The sequence below is a fragment of the Lathyrus oleraceus genome, chromosome 3 (assembly GCF_024323335.1).
Source record: "Lathyrus oleraceus cultivar Zhongwan6 chromosome 3, CAAS_Psat_ZW6_1.0, whole genome shotgun sequence".
NCBI classification, from domain to species: Eukaryota; Viridiplantae; Streptophyta; class Magnoliopsida; order Fabales; family Fabaceae; genus Lathyrus; species Lathyrus oleraceus.
Genome location: NC_066581.1, coordinates 46,316,998 through 46,337,953, shown reverse-complemented (window position 1 = coordinate 46,337,953; position 20,956 = coordinate 46,316,998). Strand labels below are relative to the sequence as shown.

Below are 20,956 nucleotides of genomic sequence, written 5' to 3'. Positions count from 1 at the left end.
TATAGATTTTATACTGTGTTTGATAAGACCAAACATGCAGTATATATACAAGTTGGTGGACAAATGCAGAAGAAAATGCCACACGCCTAGGTCCTCCAACCAAGACGGAGGACACAAACTACACGCCTAGGCCTGCACACGCGCGCGCTATCCTAGATGGCGGACCATCACGCGCACGCCATTTGAAACGGAGGGCACATGCAAGCGCCCCATTTGAGGCGGAGGGCACCTTCACGTGCGCCATTTGAGACGGAGGGCACATGCACGCACGCCTTTTGAAATGGCGGACCCCAATGCTGTAATGTCTTGTCACTTCGTCTCAAAAGGAATACTTTTCATATGTAGTTTAGGTCCTCCATCTCAAATGGAGGATGCATACAACGTCCAATTTCCAAACGGCTCTTGTATATAATTGAAGTTTTAATTTTGAGATTAAACCATACACACAATGGCTCAAAACAATATCACAGTTCAAATCCATTATAATGGAAGTATTTTTCCAGATGTTAATGTCGGAGTCATATTTCAAAACACCAACATTCCGCAAATCAATATACACCCCAGATCCAATTACATGCGTCTAAAAGAAAGACTCGAAAACAAGCTCCAACAACAGATTACCGATATTTATTATCGATATCCGTGTTTTAATGACGGTGTTAGCATCGTGACTTATACAACAACGAAAATAGAAGACGACAATGACGTTGGGTTAATGTTCCAGTGCCATTCAACGTATAATTTGTCAAATGTGATTGAGTTATACGTATGCTTAGTAGACAACGATGAGGGTGATCAATTAACGTATCCGACCCAAACTTCTCAATCTCATCAGTATCAAATGAGTCAAGAGACTATAATGTCATTGACACTAGTTCCAGAGGCTATACTGTCGTTGACACCAGTTCCAGATGAGGATGTCGGGGATGATAGTGACTATGAAGAAGCGAGGTACGTAGAAACGCATAATCTTTTCAGTGGATAAAGTGACAACTCAGACAACGATATCCCCGTGGTGCATCAAGATCAAGTGCAAGATATGTACAATCCACCAGTACACATGAGAAATCCAACATACTCACTTGACGAAGATGGATCAATTTTCGAAACCACAGAGCCACTACAGATAGAGGGGGGGTTGCTTGGCATGGAATTTAATAGCAAAGACGAATGTGTATTCACCATTCGCCAATTTCACATCAGAAACTGTCTTGATTATTCCGTTTATAAGTCTGATTCTAAACGACTCATAATCAAGTGTGTTAACGAAGAATGCACCTTCAAATGCAGAGCATATGTAGGGAAGGGGAGTGGTAATTGGGTGATCACTAAGGTTAGCGGTCCGCACACATGCATGTCTTCCACAATGTCTCAAGATCATAGAAAACTTGACTCTAATCTAATATGTAACAGTATCAAGTCTCTAATCAACAGTGATGCCTCACTGAAAGTGAAACACATCATCGCTCATATTTGGGAGACATTCAACTACACAATCTCTTACAAAAAGGCATGGATTTCAAAGAATAAGGCTATCGCTGCTATTTATGGAAACTGGGAGACTTCATACAACGACCTGCCGCAATGGTTGTTGGTCATGAAAACATTTCTACCGGGTACTATAATAGAACTCGAGACCCTTCCTATATTTTCAAATGAAGGGACTCAAATCAGTGGTGCTAGAGTTTTTCACCGCCTTTTTTGGGCTTTCCAACCATGCATCAAGGGTTTTTCATTCTGCAAACCGGTGGTTCAAGTAGATGGCACATGGTTATATGGAAAGTACAGGGGAATTTTGTTAATGGCTGTGGCACAAGACGGAAATAGGAACATATTTCCAATAGCTTTTGCATTGGTAGAGGGTGAAACCGAAGAAGCATGGAGTTTTTTCTTGAGAAATCTTAGAATGCATGTGACACCACAACCCAACCTATGTTTGATATCAGATCGACATCAGTCAATAAAGAGTGCCTATAATAACCCGGATAATGGCTGGCAACACCCTCCCTCCTCGCACGTCTATTGCATCAGACACATAGCTCAAAATTTCATGAGGGAATTCCGAGACAAGGAACTTCGGAAAAAAATTATTAACATGGGTACCTTCCAAAAAATATCTTTGTTACCATATCTTAAATTAACTTCTACATACTAATTTAGTTTTCCTTTTCATTTTCAGGGTATGCATTAAATGAGGCAACATATGAATACTACAGGGGAGAGATACGTAAGGTTAACATAGAAGCGTTGCAATGGATCGACAATATTCCAAGAGAAAAATGGACAAGATCATTTGATGGAGGGAAACGTTGGGGTCATATGACTACCAACCTCACAGAATCGATGAACTCAGTTTTAAAATCCACACGCAACCTACCTATTACCGCTTTGGTAAAATCAACATATTATCGAATGGGCACACTGTTTGGGAAAAGAGGACATGATTGGACTAAAATGTTGGGTTCTGGCAAACTGTTCACTGAAAACTGCATGAAGGGAATTAAGGAGGAAGTAATCAAATCAAATAGCCACACAGTCATGCAATTTGATCGTGAGAGATTCTGCTTCCTGGTCCAGGAGACTGTTCATCATAGTGACGGCAGACCGACTACCCATTACAACGTCGACCTTCAGAATCTTACGTGTGAGTGTGGAAGATTCCAAACGTTTCATGTCCCTTGCTCACATGTTATTGCAGCGTGTTCAAGCATAAGACATGACTATTATGTGCATATAGCTGACGTGTTCAAAGTTGTAAACGTATTTAAGGTCTACGAGGAAAGTTTCATCGGGATCCCGACCGAAACAAGTTGGCCACAATATGAAGGTGACACGCTATTCCACAAAGACCGCATGCGGAGAAACAAGAAAGGTCGCCCAAACAGTTGTCGGATTAGAACTGAAATGGACAACGTTGAAAAAGAAAAAAGGAGGTGTGGTATTTGTCGAGAAATAGGACATATGCGCAGAAAATGTCCAACCAGGCCTGGCCCTTCTACTTAGTTATGTCTGAAGTTTTAGTATATTCAATCTTCATTATCTTTCGTGTATTTCCTTTTTCCGAAAATAAATGTTATAAATATTATTTGCTAATAATATGTCAGTATTTATTATTTATTTTAATTTTAGAACAATTTACTTTTAAAACAATTAATTAATTAATTGTTATAAATATTAATTTTTAATTACTATTATATACTTATTACAAATATTAATAAATTTACTTTTAATAAATTTATTGTAAGTATAATTAAAAATATTCATTTTTCTATTAAAAAAATTGAAACTTATCTTTTTTTAAATTAATTTCGAAATATTTCATAATATTAAATATTTATAACAAATATTACAAAAAATATATATAATTTTGAATTTTTAATTAATTAATAATTATTAATAATGATTCTTAATTAGTAATATATATTTATTATAAATTATATGTAAAAGTAAATATAACTAATTAATATTAAAAAATTATGAAAAATACTATATATCAAAATAGTTAATTTTTTTTTAAAATATATTTTATTTTTTATTAAATATAATATTTTATTTAATTTTTAATATTAAAAAGTTATTATAATTATTTAATATATTTTCTGAAATTAAAAAACAATAAAAACAATATTTTAATGCACACTCCATCCCAGATGGAGGACCCCAACTGCAGCTCTGGGTGCGTCCGCCATCTAGGATGGAGGACCCTGTCAAATATTATTTTAATCCCACTACAGGACAAAAATAGTGGCATCCTGGATTTTTTTTTTCAAGGAATGGCATTTTGAGAAAAAAAATTCACGGCTCTGGCATCTTGGGCAATCTCTCATTAAAGTAGGCTAAAACTAGTTTTTTTTAAATAATCAATATTTTTAAAAATAATTTTAAAATAATAAATTTTTCAATGTTTTTTCCAAAATAACCACATTTAAAAGAGGATGCGTCAGATGAACCGGCGCATCCGTTATGGATCAAGAGGAGGCGTCTAAGGTGTTGACGCCTGCATTGGGCCTCATGAGTAGGCGTCAATGCCTCTGGCGCCTGCATGGTTGTTGGGCGTACGATAACGAAGCTAGTTGGGCGTACGTTTACGCTATTTAAATGCATTTGAACAACTTAGCAATACATTCAATTTCAGTATAGAAAAGAAAGTTAGATTTTAAAAAATATCCTCCTCACAACATTACATGATCAGTGCCCATATCGAAGGTGAAATATTTGATCATCAATTATTCGGTTTTTATTTTCGCAACACAGAGGTAACTCGGTTTACAATAAATCGACGATCAAATTTTTCATATCTGAAACAAAGAATAAAAAAGAAATTGCAGTGCAGTCCTGTGGGCCAAATCATCTATAAAAATTTGGTTTGGTTTGCACGTTGCACCTCATCCTAACTTATGTTTGATCTCCGACAGACACCCTTCAATCATCAGTGCATATAATAACATTGATAATGGTTGGCATAATCCTCCTTCCACGCATGTCTTTTGTATTAGACATATTGCTCAGAATTTCATGCGGGAAATCAAAGATAAGACGTTGTGGAAGAAGGTTGACAATGCAGGTTACACATTATCAGAACCTTCTTTCAAACACTACCGCAGAGAAATAAGATTGTCAAACGAATATGCAGTACGGTGGATCGATAGTATTCCATTGGAGAAGTGGACTAGGGCATACGACAACGGTCAACGTAGGGGCCACATGACAACAAATCTTGTGGAATCAATGAACTCTGTCTTCAAAGGCATATGTAACCTACTTATAACCGCTTTGGTGCAGGCAACTTATTTTATGTTAGGGACGCTGTTTGAGACCAGACGCTCCAAATGCAGTTCAGTGTTGCAATCTGGGCAGTTGTTCAGTGATGCTTCAATGAAATTCATTAGACATGAAGCTGTCAAAGCAAACACACATGTGGTCACGGTGTTTGACCGTACTAAAGGTTGGTATAGTGTTGTCGAGTCCATGGATCACAATGAAGGCATTGTCGATGGGACAGTACAGAGTCGAACTAGATAGAGGTTGGTGCGATTGCGGAAAGTTTCAAGCCTTTCGTACGCCCTGCTCCCATATCGTTGCGGCATGCTCAAAGGTTCAAAGGGATCCATCCTACCTATTATCTGAAGTTTACTAAGTCACCAACCTATCAAATGTTTATAAAATTAGTTTTTCTGTAGTGGAAAAAGAGGATTACTGGCCAGAATATCAAGGGGACATCGTCTGACACAACGAAGTTATGCGAAGGAAGAAAAATGGTCGCCCAAACAACACCCGGATTCGAACCGAAATGGATACAACGAACAAAATGGTTAAATTATGTAGTTCATGTCGTCAGCCAGGTCACAATCGTCCTAACTGTCCTAGTGTTGGAACGAGCACAACCAGATAAATTCAAATGTACCTCTGTTGCAATATATGAAAAACTAAATTTATTTCATATTATAAGTTTGTGAGCAAATATCATTACATAAACAACAACACAAATAATTAAAACAACTACAATATAATAGCTAGGCGATTACAACCATCAAAACAATTTTGAATATGTAACGCATCATCCTACGAACGTCTCAGTCAGTCTTAATATCCACTCATTCATGCACTTCTCCATTTTGGTTGAACGTGGACACAAGCCACTGTATTCTTCTAATCCTTTCACCATCTCCAATTTCTCCATCTAACCAACTGTTCAACGTCCGATTAAGACGTTCAAACGAATCTATATTCCAGAGTCAAATCTTTATCAGAGATACAATGACGGAAAATATTAAATCGGCATTTCGCTTGTGAGTGTATTCAGACATGGTTAAAACACAAAAGCTTGAAGAAGAGTGGAGTTGAATGAAAGAAAATATGGTAGTAGGGGAAGATTTTGTGTGAAAAATATTGCATCCAAGGCGAGGTATTTATAGAGAGGAGATATAAAATGCATGCGCCAAGAGGCTAGGCGCCTAACATGACAACACATGCAGCCGTCAAAGGCAATGACGCCTCCTCTTGAGGCACCATGCAGGCGCCAAGGCATTGGCGCCTCCTCATGAGGCTACCAATGTAGGCGCCAATGCCTTAGGCGCCTCCTCTTGATCCATAATGGATGTGCCGGTTCATCTGGCGCATCCTCTTTTAAATGTGGTTATTTTGGAAAAAAATTGAAAATTTTGTTATTTTGGAATTATTTTTGAAAATGTTGGTTAATTTTAAAAAAATCACAAAACTAAACTGGGTTTATGAATCAAACATTAATTAATTTTTTTAAAATAGTTTGAAAATACATTTTCAAAATTTTTTTTAACCCATGTAACTCATTTTTTCTTTGTGAATATCATTTTCTAATAAGGTTTGCAGTGTGATTAAGAGTCTCTCGGGGAGTTATTTCAATTTTTCTAAAAATTAAACTTAAATGATTCAACAAAATAACAATTCAATTTTACTAAAATTTATACTTAGATCAACAAAATTAGAGTTCAACCATGATTTTGTCAAATTGAACTTAGAATCAAATTTACATACACTTAGGTGCAACAATGACTCCCCTTACCAATATGACTTACTTTAGCTATGCATTAGTTGCTGGAGTCCTTGAATGGTGTTGTTGGTGTCTCAAAATTTTCTGAAATATATTTTCAGATTTTGGAAATATATTTTTGGAGTATTTTTTTACAAAATGAATGTGTGATTCACTTACACATGTATTTAGTGTATTTTTGGGTGTGTTCGATGATGCAATTTCGAAATCTAAAGGATGGTTTTGGATTTTTCATATGGTCTTTCTCCACCATATACGGTGAGATTAAAAATCCCCAAGAATTTATTATGTTGGAGGTTAATGAGAAACATATGAAGTGTAACAGAGAAAAAAACTCTCAACACGACTAATGATGGATATGGTTTTGGTTGGGGGATGGGTTTACCTCACGCGGTTGTGGTATGGGAAGACAAAGAAATAAGTTTGTGGAATGTTACAAGTGTCATAAGTTGGAAAACTATTAAAATGAATGTCCTAGTCGGGATGTGGAGTTCGATGATGATCAAGAAGGTGTTGGTATTGGAGTTCAAGAAAAGATTCAGTATCTTGGATCAAGATATAGCAATCATATGGTGTGAAATAAAGAAAGGCTGTTTGTTATGGAAAAATACATTTTGAAACTTCACATTAGAAAAATTGTTTAAGTTATGAATAATGTGTACTATCTCTCAGACTTTTGAAATAATTTATTGAGTATTGGTTAAGTTCAAAGACCTATATACACTATTCTCTAAGGACATAGTGAGAGGATTACCAATGTTGGAATTGAGATTGTATGATGGCAAGTAGGATAAAGATTCCATTCCTAAGAATAGTAATGGTTAAGTATCCCCTTTCTTCCTATATCAATTGGTCGGGGTATATATTAGTCCCTTAATTTTAAAAATGACTAGTTTGGTCCCTCAATTTTACTAACTGTTTTAAGTTTAGTCGAGATTTATATATTTATGAAGAAGATGTTAATCATCTATCTTGATTTAATTTTGATGAAGACAAAAATATGAAGGCAAAGATTATTGAAGCTTATCAAAGAAGAAAAAGATTGAAGTCTATTTAAATCAATTATCAATATTTCAAAAACCATTGGATGTTGAAGTAAAAGATGATTTGATCACAGAGAAATGTATTCAATGTTAATTCATTGTATATAAGCTTTAGGTGCTAAAAAATCTTTATCCATTCTTCTGTAAAGTTTCCAAAAAATTCATGCATCAAAAAATTTCATTCCAAGTCTTTTAAAAAGCAAACAATCAACTTTTACTTGAGGACAATTGATTACACTATTCATTCAATCGATTGGACATCCATTATGCCATTTAATTTTGAATTTACTTAGTTTTTCATAAATAGTAGTAGTTTGGAATCGCCATAATTCACATTTATTTGAACCAGTATTTAAAATTTGAATTTATTGTCTTTTTTGTTGAAGTTTAAAACCATTGCAATTTCACTATTTTTTGAAACATCACACTAGTTTGTGAACCGTGACAAATTTAAACCCCCTCAATTTGCACTTTTTTAAACAATACACTATTTTGAAAAATATGAATCGTTATAATTCCAAATTGTTTCCAATGATCATGGAAATGTTTCAAACTTATGCTTCTTTTCCAAGAGGAATCATGGGACATATTTAAATCATTTTTCATCATATTTTTCATTAATCTCTTTTATTAATCATTTTTACATACAATTCAAAAGAATTTTTAGAATTATCCATTACTTTAAGTCATGAAACTTTAAGCATAAAATTTTATATCTTTGAAAATTCTTATTCATTGTCAAGAGCACTTGTCAAAAACACTTAAAGTATATTATACTTTGAATTGTATTCAAGTGGAAGATAAGAAAAAAATTATTTATCTTGGAACTCAAGTCAAATTGAAAATATTATTCAAATTCTATTCAAAATTTGTATTATTTGTACACCATAGTTTTTGGTGTGATCATCAAAGCATTTTGGTGATTGTTGTAAAAGATTCTTTGAATCGAGGTGATTCAAAATCGACCATAGGTTTGATGCTTGTGAAATCAAGGAAGCGGTGTGCTTATTTGTTGTATTAGAAGATTGTAGGATAGATCTTGTGTAAGACTTATACAAAGATCTAACATATTGGAAAATCTTTCACGCGGGAGACTAGATGTACCCTTGGTTGGAAAGGAAAACTAGGATATACCCTTGTGTTCTTTATATTTGTGCATTTATATTTATGCATTTTAATTCATAAGTTCATAGAAATAATTTCAAAAAAATAAGAACATAAGAACATCTTCAAAATAACCATAAAAAGTTCTTAAAATCTAATTCACCCCTCCCCCTCTTAGGTTGCACACTCATACTTACATTTGGTATCATAGCAGGTTAAAATAACTTGTTCCTCGATCCAGAAAGATGGCTTCCGCTAACCCGTTTTTTAGAGATTGTGGTAGTAACAATAAACCTCCTTACTTCGTTGGTCAACACTGTGATTTTAGAAAGATTCGCATGCAAGCATACTTGGAAGCACTAGAAGAAGACATATGGGATGCTGTTGAAAATGATCCTTCCATTCCTAAAACGGTCATTAGGAATGTAGAACAAGTAAAAGAAAAAGGCTCATGAAATGATGATGATAAGAATAAACTGTTATTTGAAAAGAAGGCAAAGAGCATTCTTCAATCAACTCTAGGTGTGGATGAAATCTTTTGTATATCTCATTGTAAAACAACAACAAAATTTTTGGGCACTTTAGAAGTGACTCATGAAGGAACAATAGAGGTAAAAAGATCAAAATTAAATATTTTATCACAAGAATATGAATTATTTAGAATGTAGCCCCATGAATCTTTTCTTGATTTGCAAAAGAGATTTAGTCAGTTGACAAATCATTTGATGGCTCTCGGTAAAAGTTTTACAAATGATGAATCAAATATAAAAGTACTTAGATATTTCACAAAAGCTTGGCAACTAAAGGTAACAACTATTTTGGAAAAGAAAAGTATTTCAAAAATGTCTTTAGCAACATTGTTTGGTAAACTTCAAGAACATGAAATAGAACTTGAAAAACTAGAAAGTCATGAAGATGAAAGAAAGAATTCAAAAAGTCTTGCCTTAAACACTAGAGTAAAAAATCATGATAACAATAAAGAGTATGAGTCCACTTACGGTGAAGATGATGATCTTATCAAAATGTTTGAAAAATTCATAAGAAAAGAAATAAAAAAGGAGACAATTTAGAAAGAAGCACCAATAAGGAAAGTTACATGCTTTTAGTGCGAAAAAAGAGGATATGTCAAGAATGAATGCCCTACACTTGAAAAGAAGAATAAATTCAAAAGCAAGAAGGAAAAAATGCCAAAGAAAGTATATGTAGCATGTGATGAAAATGAAATAACTCCATCTTCAGCTGAAGATCATGCCAACAAGGAATTGATGGCATCACATCATTCAAGTGATAAAGAACACGAGGTTAATGATTCTGAAATTGATGATAGACCTTCATATGATGAATTACAATATGCGTTTTATGAATTACTTGAAGAATTTTTTAAACTTTCTGGACAATGCTCAAAACAAAATAAAACTGTTTTAAATCTAGAAAGTGTGGCTAATGACACAAAAGTGGAATTAGAAAAAGTAAAAAAAATTGCATGTAATAAATGTCAATATCATGAATGTTGTTACTTTGATTGGCTGTTTTAGGTAGAACAATATGGGCAATACGAGATGTAATTGGTGAAAAGCATCATGTGGGACAAGATATTCTAGCATGTGTTCAACATCTGGCCTCAGTCTATAGCCAAAGTTTATGAGTAAATCTAAACGAAATTTTGTTGGATTCCAATGAGACATGTTGTTGTATCTTTTAGAAATGTGTTATTTAGTAAGATTTGCTAAAAATATTCAGTAAGATCAAATAAAATTAAATAAGAGTTAATTTACAAAATAATCAAATCTTATCAAATCTCTTGGCGGAAAGCAAATTAAATGTGCATCAAAATTAAATATTATTATCCTCAAATGAGTAGCCCATTGGAGAAAATCCTTGCAGATGGTTTTCTATTTTAGAAGACTCATTCTTAACTTTGAAGTGGCGGTGTAAGAGTTGAGTTGTAATGCAATAATCTTTAAACCTGTTTTATGTAATGATCACTAGGGTTAGTGATAAAGAGAAAGTGAGAGGGGTTATCATATTTAGGGGGAGTCCTAAGTAAAAATTCACAGGTAGTATTAGGAAGAGAAGAATTGAACAAGGATTGTTCATCTAAGATTATTTGTACTAATACTATTTGAGAGTGTATTTCCTTTCTTGGGTTGGAAGCCCCCCATATGTAGGTGACATTTCACCGAACTGGGTTACTAACCCTTTTATATTATTTATTGCTTTCTGATTTATTTCCCATTAAATGTTAATCTATTATAAACAAGTTATACATATTATCCCAGACACTGTGTCTAACATCTGTCTTGCAAACAACCCAAAATTTCAATTGGCATCAGAGCAGACACCATATTCTATTTCGATGAGCTCTAGGGAAAGTATATTCTTTTCAAATGGAAAATACTAAGGAAAGAGGGTTAGTCAATATACCACATGTCTTGGTGGTCAGGCGGCTGGGTTGGTGACGGTGGGTTTTACGGTCTTGCTCGGCGAGTTTCAATTCGTTTCAATTTTGTGTCCTGTGTTTTATTTTTCATGTTTTTGAGATTTCCAATTCAATTTGCAAATCTTTGAAGTTATTAGAGTTATACTTTTTATGTTTATATTAAACTATTAAGTGTTGTCAATAGAGTTGTTTAAACCCTTAGTATCATATCAAAACACTATTTTAAACTTAAGTAAAAGGTAAACTTAAGGAATCAAAAGAGAAGGTTTAGAAAGGCGGGAGTTTTGGAGCCTATAAAGTAATTTAAGGATTTAGAATATATATTTATAAATAGTTGAGATTTAAGTTATATATATGTTTAGATTTGAGTTTGATAAGTAGTTGAGTTAAATTGAGGTTGTTCTTGAGATCTTAAAGGATGTGTCTGTAACCCTTAAATCATGAACAAAAGTTGTTAGAGTTAAATACAGGTTCTATTTTCAATGGTTGTTTGATGTTGTTTGATGAGGAATTATATATATTTCTAATTATTGTGTTAAGTTTATGATGAATGCTTAATGAAAAGGAAAAGTGTTGAGTTTATGTTGAGATATTTCAGTCAGTGAAACCATTTATGGGGCCTTGCATTGGCGATGATTTATGTTGAGTTTTAGGTTTGAGAGGAATAGTGACGAGTATTGAAGTTGGAGATTGAGATGCGTATTACATATATTTGTGTAGCATTCATGCATCATATATATTGGAGATAGGTAGGACTTATATCCAGTGACAAGTTAGGACTTCAATTTAGTGACGAATAGTAGTTTGGTCCAGTGACGAGTTAGGACTTCGGTATAATGACAAACTGAATGATTCAGTAACACACCTCTAAATATCCAAATTTTGGTGCCACATGCATAAAAGTATAGGCGATGAATACATTGCATATATAATTTCATTTGTTGATTAATTATTTCGTTGTTGGATTTGTATGATTGATTTAACTATGATAATATACTACCCTTGCTGTATATACACCACTAATATATGGAATGTATTTATCACTCCTTTTCTGTTTGTTTATGTGTTATTCTTTATGCATGTTATGAAGATTCTCATGTAAAGACTAGTGAGCATCATCATGATCCACCTCTCAACTCAACTATCATCAAAGAGAGCTATTTTTAGTTTTTAATAACTTCTTATTATAAGCTATATGTCCTCCATATTTATTAATTCAAATGACTAGATTTAGATTAAATTTTAAAGTAAGACAAAACTATATTAGGTTTATCAAATGTTAACTTTTTTCTTCTTGTTTTGTTCTTCAAGATTCATCTTCTCCTTGTTAACTCATGGTTAATAACAATTTTCTCCTCCCTATTTTAAAACTTAATAGGTTTTATAATCATTGGGACATGCTAGTGGAGAATTTGCTGAGATCAAAAGAATACCAGCAAAGAAATAAGTTTGTGGAATGTTACAAGTGCCATAAGCTGAAAAAATATTAAAATGAATGCCCTAATTGAGAGAAGATTGTTAAGTATGTTGAGTTTGATAATGATCTAGAAGTTGTTGGTCCTGGAGTTCAGAAGATATTTAGTATCTTAGATCAGGATATAACAATCGTATAGCGTGAAATAAAGAAAGGTTGTTTGACTTTGATGATCAATTTCAAGAATCTGTCAAATTCAGTAAAGACTTGAAGATGTTTGCTATGGAAAAATACATTTTGAAACTTCACATAAGAGAAAATGTTCAAGTTATGAATAAGGTGTACTATCTCCCATTGGCATGGCCCTATACTCTGCCTCGACGCTTGATCTTGCAACTACGTTTTGTTTCTTACTTTTCCAGAATAGAAGGTTTCCTCCAACAAGTACACAATACCCAGAGGTGGATCTTTTATCAATGGGTGACCCTGCCCAATCCGCATCGGAGTATCCAACTATCTGAGTATGTCCTTTATTTTCATACAGTGGACCTTTTCCTGGAGCACATTTGATGTATCTCAGAATCCGGATAACAACATCCATGTGTTCCTGACAAGGGGAATTTAAGAACTAACTTGCCACACTAATTGCAAAAGAAATGTCTGGACGAGTGACTGTGAGATAATTCAACTTTCCAACCAATCTTCTATACCTTCCTAAGTCAGATAGAGGCTCCCCCTGATTGGGTAGTAGTTTGACACTTGGATCCATAGGAGTATCAACTGGTTTAGCATTCAACAAACCTGTTTCTTCCTAAATATCCATAGCATATTTCCGCTGAGAAATCACTAAACCATCTTTAGATTGGGCTACCTCAATACCCAAGAAATAGCGAAGTTTACCAAGATCTTTTGTCTGAAATTGATTCGACAGATGTTGTTTTAACTGGAGTATACCCTGCTGATCACTACCAGTTATGACAATATCATCTACACACACAATAAGGTAAATACACCCTTGGGCTGAGTGACGATAAAAACAGAATGGTCAGCTTCACTACGGACCATACCAAACTATTGTACTACAATGCTGAATCTGCCGAACCAATCTATTTGAGATTGCTTAAGCCCATAAAGAGACTTGTGTAACCTACACACTATATTCGATGACTCCCCCTAAGCAAAAAATCCAAGTGGTTGCTCCATATATACTTCCTCTTCAATATCACCATGTAAAAAAGCATTTTTGATGTCAAGTTGATGAAGAGGCCAATGTCGAATGGTTGCAATGGCTAGAAGAAGTCTAACAGATGCCAACTTGGCTACAGGCGAGAAGGTATCACTATAATCCAATCCAAAAATATGAGTGTATCCTTTGGCTACCAAGCGAGCTTTAAATCGACAAATCTTACCATTTGGACCAACGTTCACTATATAAAGCCAACGACAACCTATTAAAGATTTCCCATGGGGTAGAGGAACCAGTTCCCAGGTACCACTGCTTTGAAGAGCACCCATTTCATCAATCATTGCTTACCTCCACTAAGGGTGAGATAATGCTTCACCTGGAGTTTTAGGAATAGAAACAGAAGACAAATAAGTATACTGCAAAGGGGAAAGACGATGATTTGCTCAAGTGGTATCAGAATTATCAGAACTTAGATTCTACTACTTCGGTAGCACACACTGGTAATTCATCTGCTTGTCTCTCTCAATCATCTTCTCTTGGACCTTGGATCCTTGATCTTGGTGCGTCTGATCATGTTACCGGTAATAAAAATCTTTTTTCTTCCCTCTCTACATCTGGTTTCTTACCTACTATAACTTCAGCCAATGGTTCTCAAACCCGATCCGAAGGGATTGGTACTGTTCAAATTCTACCGTCTCTCTTTGTTACTTCTGTCCTCTATGTACCTAATTGTCCATTTAATTTACTTTCAGTCAGCCGTTTAACTCATTCTCTTGATTGTAGTGTCACCTTCACTAACAATAATCCTACCCTGCAGGATGAGAGTTTGGGACGGATGATTGGTGTCAGATGTGAGTCTCAAGGCCTTTATTACCTCTCAGTGTCATCTCAAACATGCTCAGCCAAAGATTCTCCACTCACTATCCATGCTCAGTTAGGTCATCCCAGTCTTTCCAAACTACATAAGTTGGTGCCAAATTTATCGAAGGTATCTAATTTACATTGTGAGTCGTGTCAGCTAGGGAAACACACTCGCGGTCAGTTTCCCAATCGAGTCAATAAACGAGCTTTGTCCCCTTTTGCTTTAGTTCACACCGATATTTAGGGTCCCTCGCATATTGTCTCTACTCTTGAGTCTAGGTATTTTGTCACCTTTATTGATGATTTTTCACTTTGCACGTGGTTATTCTTAATGAAGAATTGGTCTGAATCATTTTCTTTTTTTGAACAATTCTATCAAGAAATAAGAACTCAATTCAGTGTGTTTATCCGTACCTTAAGAAGTGACAATGCCCGTGAATATTTATGCCAACAATTTCAAAATTTTATGTCACGCAATGGTATTCTCCATCAAACATCTTTCCCTCACACACCTCAACAAAACGGGATAGCTGAACGCAAAAATCGGCATCTTGTAGAAACCACTCAGACCCTACTTCTCCATACCGAAAGACAGTGGGTCAACCGGGTAAAGTACGACGAAGAAAGAATTGTCTCTTAGCAGGCTCTGATACCATGTTAAGACGAGACTCTTGATACCATGTTAAGAAGTGTGGTTTGACCTAACTAACCCTACAAAACCGGTTGGTAGAGTGAAGATTGCCCACACTTATAAACACATGTTCATGTCGTATATTATCCGATGTGGGACTCTTAACACACCCCCTCACGCCCAAGACTAGACATATGGAGCATGGAAATAAATGGTGGGTGGTCCGATAGTGGAAACCATAATAGATGGCCCACCTGATCTTAAATGAGGCTCTGATACCATGTTGAAATACAAGAGACTAAGAGACATTTGAATAAACCGTGTGTTTTGAAAAGCACTACAGAGACTTTACTATATATAGAGAGATTACAACTAATTACATGATATAGTCGATGTGGGACTATTCTATATACAACTATTATTAACACTATATATTTACAAATATCAACAGGGTGAATAATTAGACTTATATGTAGACTTGTCTTCCTCTTTTTGTTTTAGAAAAGAATTGTCTCATTTCACTTCCTCTTGCTTCAGGAGAGTTCATTTGTTTGCATTTGAAACAACACACCTCGTTCTTCCTTCCTTTCACTTTGAGACAAAATATGAGAGAAATGAAGCGATGCTAATTGTAATTCCCATTAAGTATTCCATATCACCAATGTTCACATACAACCCAACAAGTATTTTTCCACCTCAAAAAATACTATTCCACCTAAGTGACATCTGACTTGTTGCATTGTCTTTGACTATTGCCTTTGATGTCAAGGAAAACATGAATTTATTTGAATAATTGAGGGACCAAAATTAAGGGTGGAAAAATGAGCTTGGCCCGTTGGAAATGCTCATTTTCCTCTCACTTTTTCGTTGGACGTGTCAAGGTTTTAGGCATGCACCCTTTAATGTGCATGTCCGCCTTGCTTTGTTTTTTTTCTGGGCTTTTGCGGGCACGAGCTTTTACATATAACTTTGTAATTTTTAGGCCTAAAATGTTCAATGTATGTGGGACCGCCTCGCCCCACCTCACTTTTATGTTGGGGCGAGGGAAGGTTTTAGGCCCTCGCCCTCAAATATGCATCCCCGCCCCGCCCTACTCCATAATTTTTTGCGGGGCGAGCCTAAACGGGGTGGGCATGCCCGTTTTCCACCCCTAACCAAAATAGACATTTTTTAAATTAAGGGATCAATATGAACTCATACCAAAAGATACGAGACGAAAAAAGATATTAAGTCAATAGTAATTAGAGAGCCACAATGAAGTTGGAATTGTTTGACTCTAACATATGTGGTTCTATCAAGCCTAACTCTAGTGGTAGAAATTCATATTGTAAAGGCAAATTGTCATACAACATACAATCATAGGTTTCGATGATGACAAATGACCACCATGGATGAATCGGCATTGTCGATTCCACTTCTACAAAACAAATGCAACATATCACCTATCATATCCTTTTCTATGCTCATCTAAAACTGCTATATTTCATACAACATATGTGGATAAAATGTGGTCATGACAAAATGCATGAAAACCACAAAACTATGATTTTTTGCAGATTTGCAGGGTTTGAGTCGACCGCAAGGGTCAGCGCATAACATAGACCAGTTGGTGACTGGTCAGCGCATGGTGGCTTGAGTCGACCACAAGTCGGCGCATGGCATATTGCAGTTGGCCACGGGTCAGCGCATGGAAGACTTGAGTCGACCACAGGGTCAGCGCATGAAACTTTCATTTTCCCACGGGTCAGCGCACGCCGACCTATGGTCGACGCATACTGAAGCATTCTTCAGCCTGTCCAAAATTGCAGGCCATGCATCGACGCATAGACCTGCTATGGTCGACCGCTCGTGCGCAAATTCAGTTTTTGATTATTTTCCACTCTGTTTGAAAAACTGTTATTTTTGGTTGATAAGTTGGTTACTATATATAGAAGTTTAGTTACTTGTAACAACTAACATTTGTCAAATTGATTCAAGTGTTCAAAGAAACAAGAAAAAGTGAAATAGGTGTCCAAGATTCATCATCTTCATCTTCAACATCTCACAACACATCAACTACACACAACCATTTTTGAAGTGCTTTGTGATTGGTTAAAGGTGATAAGGTTCGAAGCCGTGATTGGGGAATCCGGTTCGGGTTGAAGCTTGTGACAGGTTTTTTCTTGAATAAAACCGTCGGGGTTTTGTCCTCCAAGACTGGTTTGTGTTTGGGGGTTTTTGGACGAATTTCTTCATCAATTTTCAGCTGAGCGAAGGTGATTGAGAAGAGGAAGTATTCGTCAATCTAGTAGCAGATTCAGTGATATTGAAGGGAAGAATTCGGGTTCGATTTGTTGTAGTTGAGATCAGTCGGGCCCAGGGTTTGAAGAACTGAGGGTTATTCAACAAAGGGGCTGGAATCGGAGGTCTATCAACAACAATCGAAGGGCTTGATTCATCTTGAATCAAGGAACAAGGAGTGGAAGCAACATTCAACGTCTTGAGAGTTCGGTTGTATATTTGCTTTGCAATCCTTGTATAAACGGTTAAATTCAACAGGTGATATCTATTAAATCATCTCAATTCTAGTTTTAGAATTGAGGCAGACGTACCCCAAAGCGAGGACGGCGGGGGAACTGCCTCATCAAATCTTTGTCTTCTCTAATTTTTTGCATAATTGTTTTAGCTTAAAAATTAAGTGATTCTGGTATAAGCACTTTTGTCAAACCTTGGTATTAATTGAGTAAGAGGTTAAAACTCTGTTTTTGAATCCAAAGTACAATAGAATATTGTACTAGATTAATTGAAAGCACTTACTCAACATAAATATCACTTGGAGTGTTTTTGCACACCAAGTGTTTGATAACTTGCCTAAACCAAAACTATCTTAGTTGTGTATATAGTTTGGTTTACTCTTTGAATCATTGGAACTAAGAATCCTAGCTAGTGAAACAAATCCTTGATAGTGTAACTAGTGGAGTGATTTGTATTCTACATTATCACTAATCCATAGGCTTGACGCATATCCGGTTTTCCAATAACAGTTCGTTTTAGACTATATTTTCCTCGGCCGCTTCCGCACTTAAAACAAATTTTCAAAACCAATTTTTAATTGGTAGTGCCGACTCAATTTTTAATTGGGATCTATTCAACCCCCCCTTCTAGATCCGTGCCATAGTCTAACAAGTGGTATCAGGAGCTCCGGTTCACTCCGTGCTTCAAAATATAACTTTGATAGAAAATGGCTAACGAACCTAAAGGGGCTTATAATAGAGCTCCCGTTTTCAATGGTGAAAATTATAGTTATTGGAAAGACTGTATGCGGGTGCACATAAATTCCATAGATAGAAAAATATGGAACGTTATTCTCAATGGTCCAATTGAAATAACCATGACCAATGAGAACAATGAATTGGTGCCTAAGCCCGAAGCACAATGGACCGATGATGATGAAAAGAAATACAATTATGATTGGAAAGCCAAAAATATCCTAATCTCCTCATTAGGTGTAGATGAATACTATCGTGTATCCCATTGTCCTACTGCTAAGGCCATGTGGGATTCACTACAAATTGCCCATGAGGGGACGAACGATGTTAAGTTGGCAAGAATCAACACACTAACACAAGAGTTTGATCTCTTTTTCATGGAGCAAAGGGAAACCATTGCTGACATGCAAAAGAGATTTACTCATCTTATCAATCGATTACATTCACTAGGTAGGCCGGTTTCCAATAATGTTGCTACTAATAAGATCTTGAGATGTCTTAACAGGGAATGGCAGCCGAAAGTGACCGCCATCAAAGAAGCAAATGATCTTACCATATTAGACTTGACAACATTATTTGGCAAACTACAAGAGCACGAACAAGTACTCTTGAGCCTAGAACAACACGAAAAGAAAGAAAAGAAGGACAAAGCTAAGGTGAGTGAAAAGAAATCCATAGCTCTTAAGACTTCCTCCTCTAAGTCTCAAGCAAAAGAGCAAAGTGATTATTCCTCGAGCGACGAAGAAGAAGAGGACAAGAGCGAAGATATGGGGTTGTTCGTTAAACGTTACAACCGTTACGTGAGAAAGAACGACATCCAACATTCCGAGAAGAACTTGGTAAACTTCCAGAAACAATCTAGGTACTCTAAAAATGATGACTCAAAAGGTAAAATGACTAGAGGGTCGTGCTATACGTGTGGAAAGCCCGGTCATTACAAACCGGACTGTCCGATGAACAAGAAGACAAAGGAAAAGGAATCATACAAATCACACAAGAAATCATCAAAGCCAAGGAGATCATACATAGCTTGGGAAAGCGATAACGACTCCTCCGATGATGAAAGTTCTAGTGATGAAGATGAAAATGCAAACCTATGTCTCTCTGCTCATCAAAAGAACAAAAAGAAACAGGTACGACATGCTAAATATGAAAAAGCCTCTAGTATGTCTCATCATGAATTACAAACTGCATTTGATACTTTACACTGTGAAGCTAAAGAGGCCTTTAAAAGGCTTGCCTCAAACAACAAAATTTTTACTCATTTAGAACAAAAAATTCGAGAATCCGAAAGGAAACTTGAGGCACTTAAGGCATCTATAGTAGAAAGCACAAAAGCAGGTTGTGAGGACCTTAGAAGTAGAATGATGAACTTTGGGTGTGATACTTGTTACATTTGGCAAGGTGAAGTAAGAAACCTAAAGGCCAAACTTGACAAGGCTCTTGAGCCCAAGATTACCTTTGCTATCGATAAATCAAACTTTCGAAAAAGTATGGTTAATCCATATCAAAAATATAAATATGTTATAAAGGATGAAGACAACAAAGGCAATCAAAATATAAATTTCTCTTGTCTATATTGTTGCAAGAAAGGCCACTCCATTGCTAAATGCAGATTTAGGAGATTTTTAGTTCCTAAAGGCATTTATCAATGGCTGCCCAAATGCAACCATTTCATTCCTCACCATTCAGGACCCAATAAGCCATTGGGTACCTTCTCGTGTTAACTGCATTTCCATAGGTACAATGCCTCGAGACTACCGAGATAAGATGGGTTCTCGACAGTGGATGCTCAAGGCATATGTCAGGAGACATATCACTCTTCATTGACTTCGTGGCTAAGAAGAAAGGATATGTAACCTTTGGTGACAACAACCGTGGAGCAATACTTGGTAAAGGTAGTGTAGGTAACCCTTCTTCCATTACTATTTCTGATGTATTGCTTGTCGAAGGTCTTAAACACAATCTACTTAGCATCAGTCAATTATGTGACAAAGGATACAATGTATCGTTTTCAAAAGATTGTTGCAAAATTGTATATAATGATGATAAGAAGAGTATGTTTAATGGCCTGCGAGTGAATAATGTCTATATGTTAGACTTGAACGAAGTATCGTTAACAAGTGGCAAATGCCTTGTAACAATGAGTGAAGATTCATGGTTGTGGCATAGGCGTTTAGCACATGTTAACTTTGACTTACTAAACAAAATAGTCTCAAAAGATCTAGTCTTAGGTCTCCCCAAAATAAAGTTCACCAAGGATCACCTTTGTGATGCTTGTCAAAAAGGGAAGCAAACGAGGATCTCATTTAAATCCCAAAATATCGTTTCAACAACGAGACCTCTCGAACTTCTTCATATGGACTTATTTGGGCCGTCTAGGATTAAAAGTCTAGGAGGAAATTATTACGGTTTCGTAATAGTGGACGATTTTTCTAGATTTTGTTGGACTATCTTTTTAGTAAGCAAGAGCGATACGTTCGCCGCCTTTGAAAGATTT

General features: G+C 35.7%; 1 protein-coding gene across 1 annotated transcript; it reads left to right on the top strand.

Moving 5' to 3' along the window:
• The first annotated feature begins 1,060 nt into the window (after window positions 1–1,060).
• LOC127129573 (uncharacterized) lies at window positions 1,061–3,003 on the top strand. Its single transcript, XM_051058727.1, has 2 exons — window positions 1,061–2,099; window positions 2,180–3,003. Exons 1-2 carry the CDS (start codon window positions 1,061–1,063, stop codon window positions 3,001–3,003), a joined length of 1,863 nt encoding a protein of 620 aa, XP_050914684.1.
• Window positions 3,004–20,956: the final 17,953 nt, after the last annotated feature.

Excerpts from the sequence above, each read along its gene's own strand:
- LOC127129573 (XM_051058727.1), top strand. The coding sequence starts at position 1,061 with ATGAGAAATCCAACATACTCACTTGACGAAGATGGATCAATTTTCGAA. Across the intron at positions 2,100-2,179 it reads GAAAAAAATTATTAACATGG|GGTATGCATTAAATGAGGCA; the intron begins GTACCTTCCAAA and ends TTTCATTTTCAG.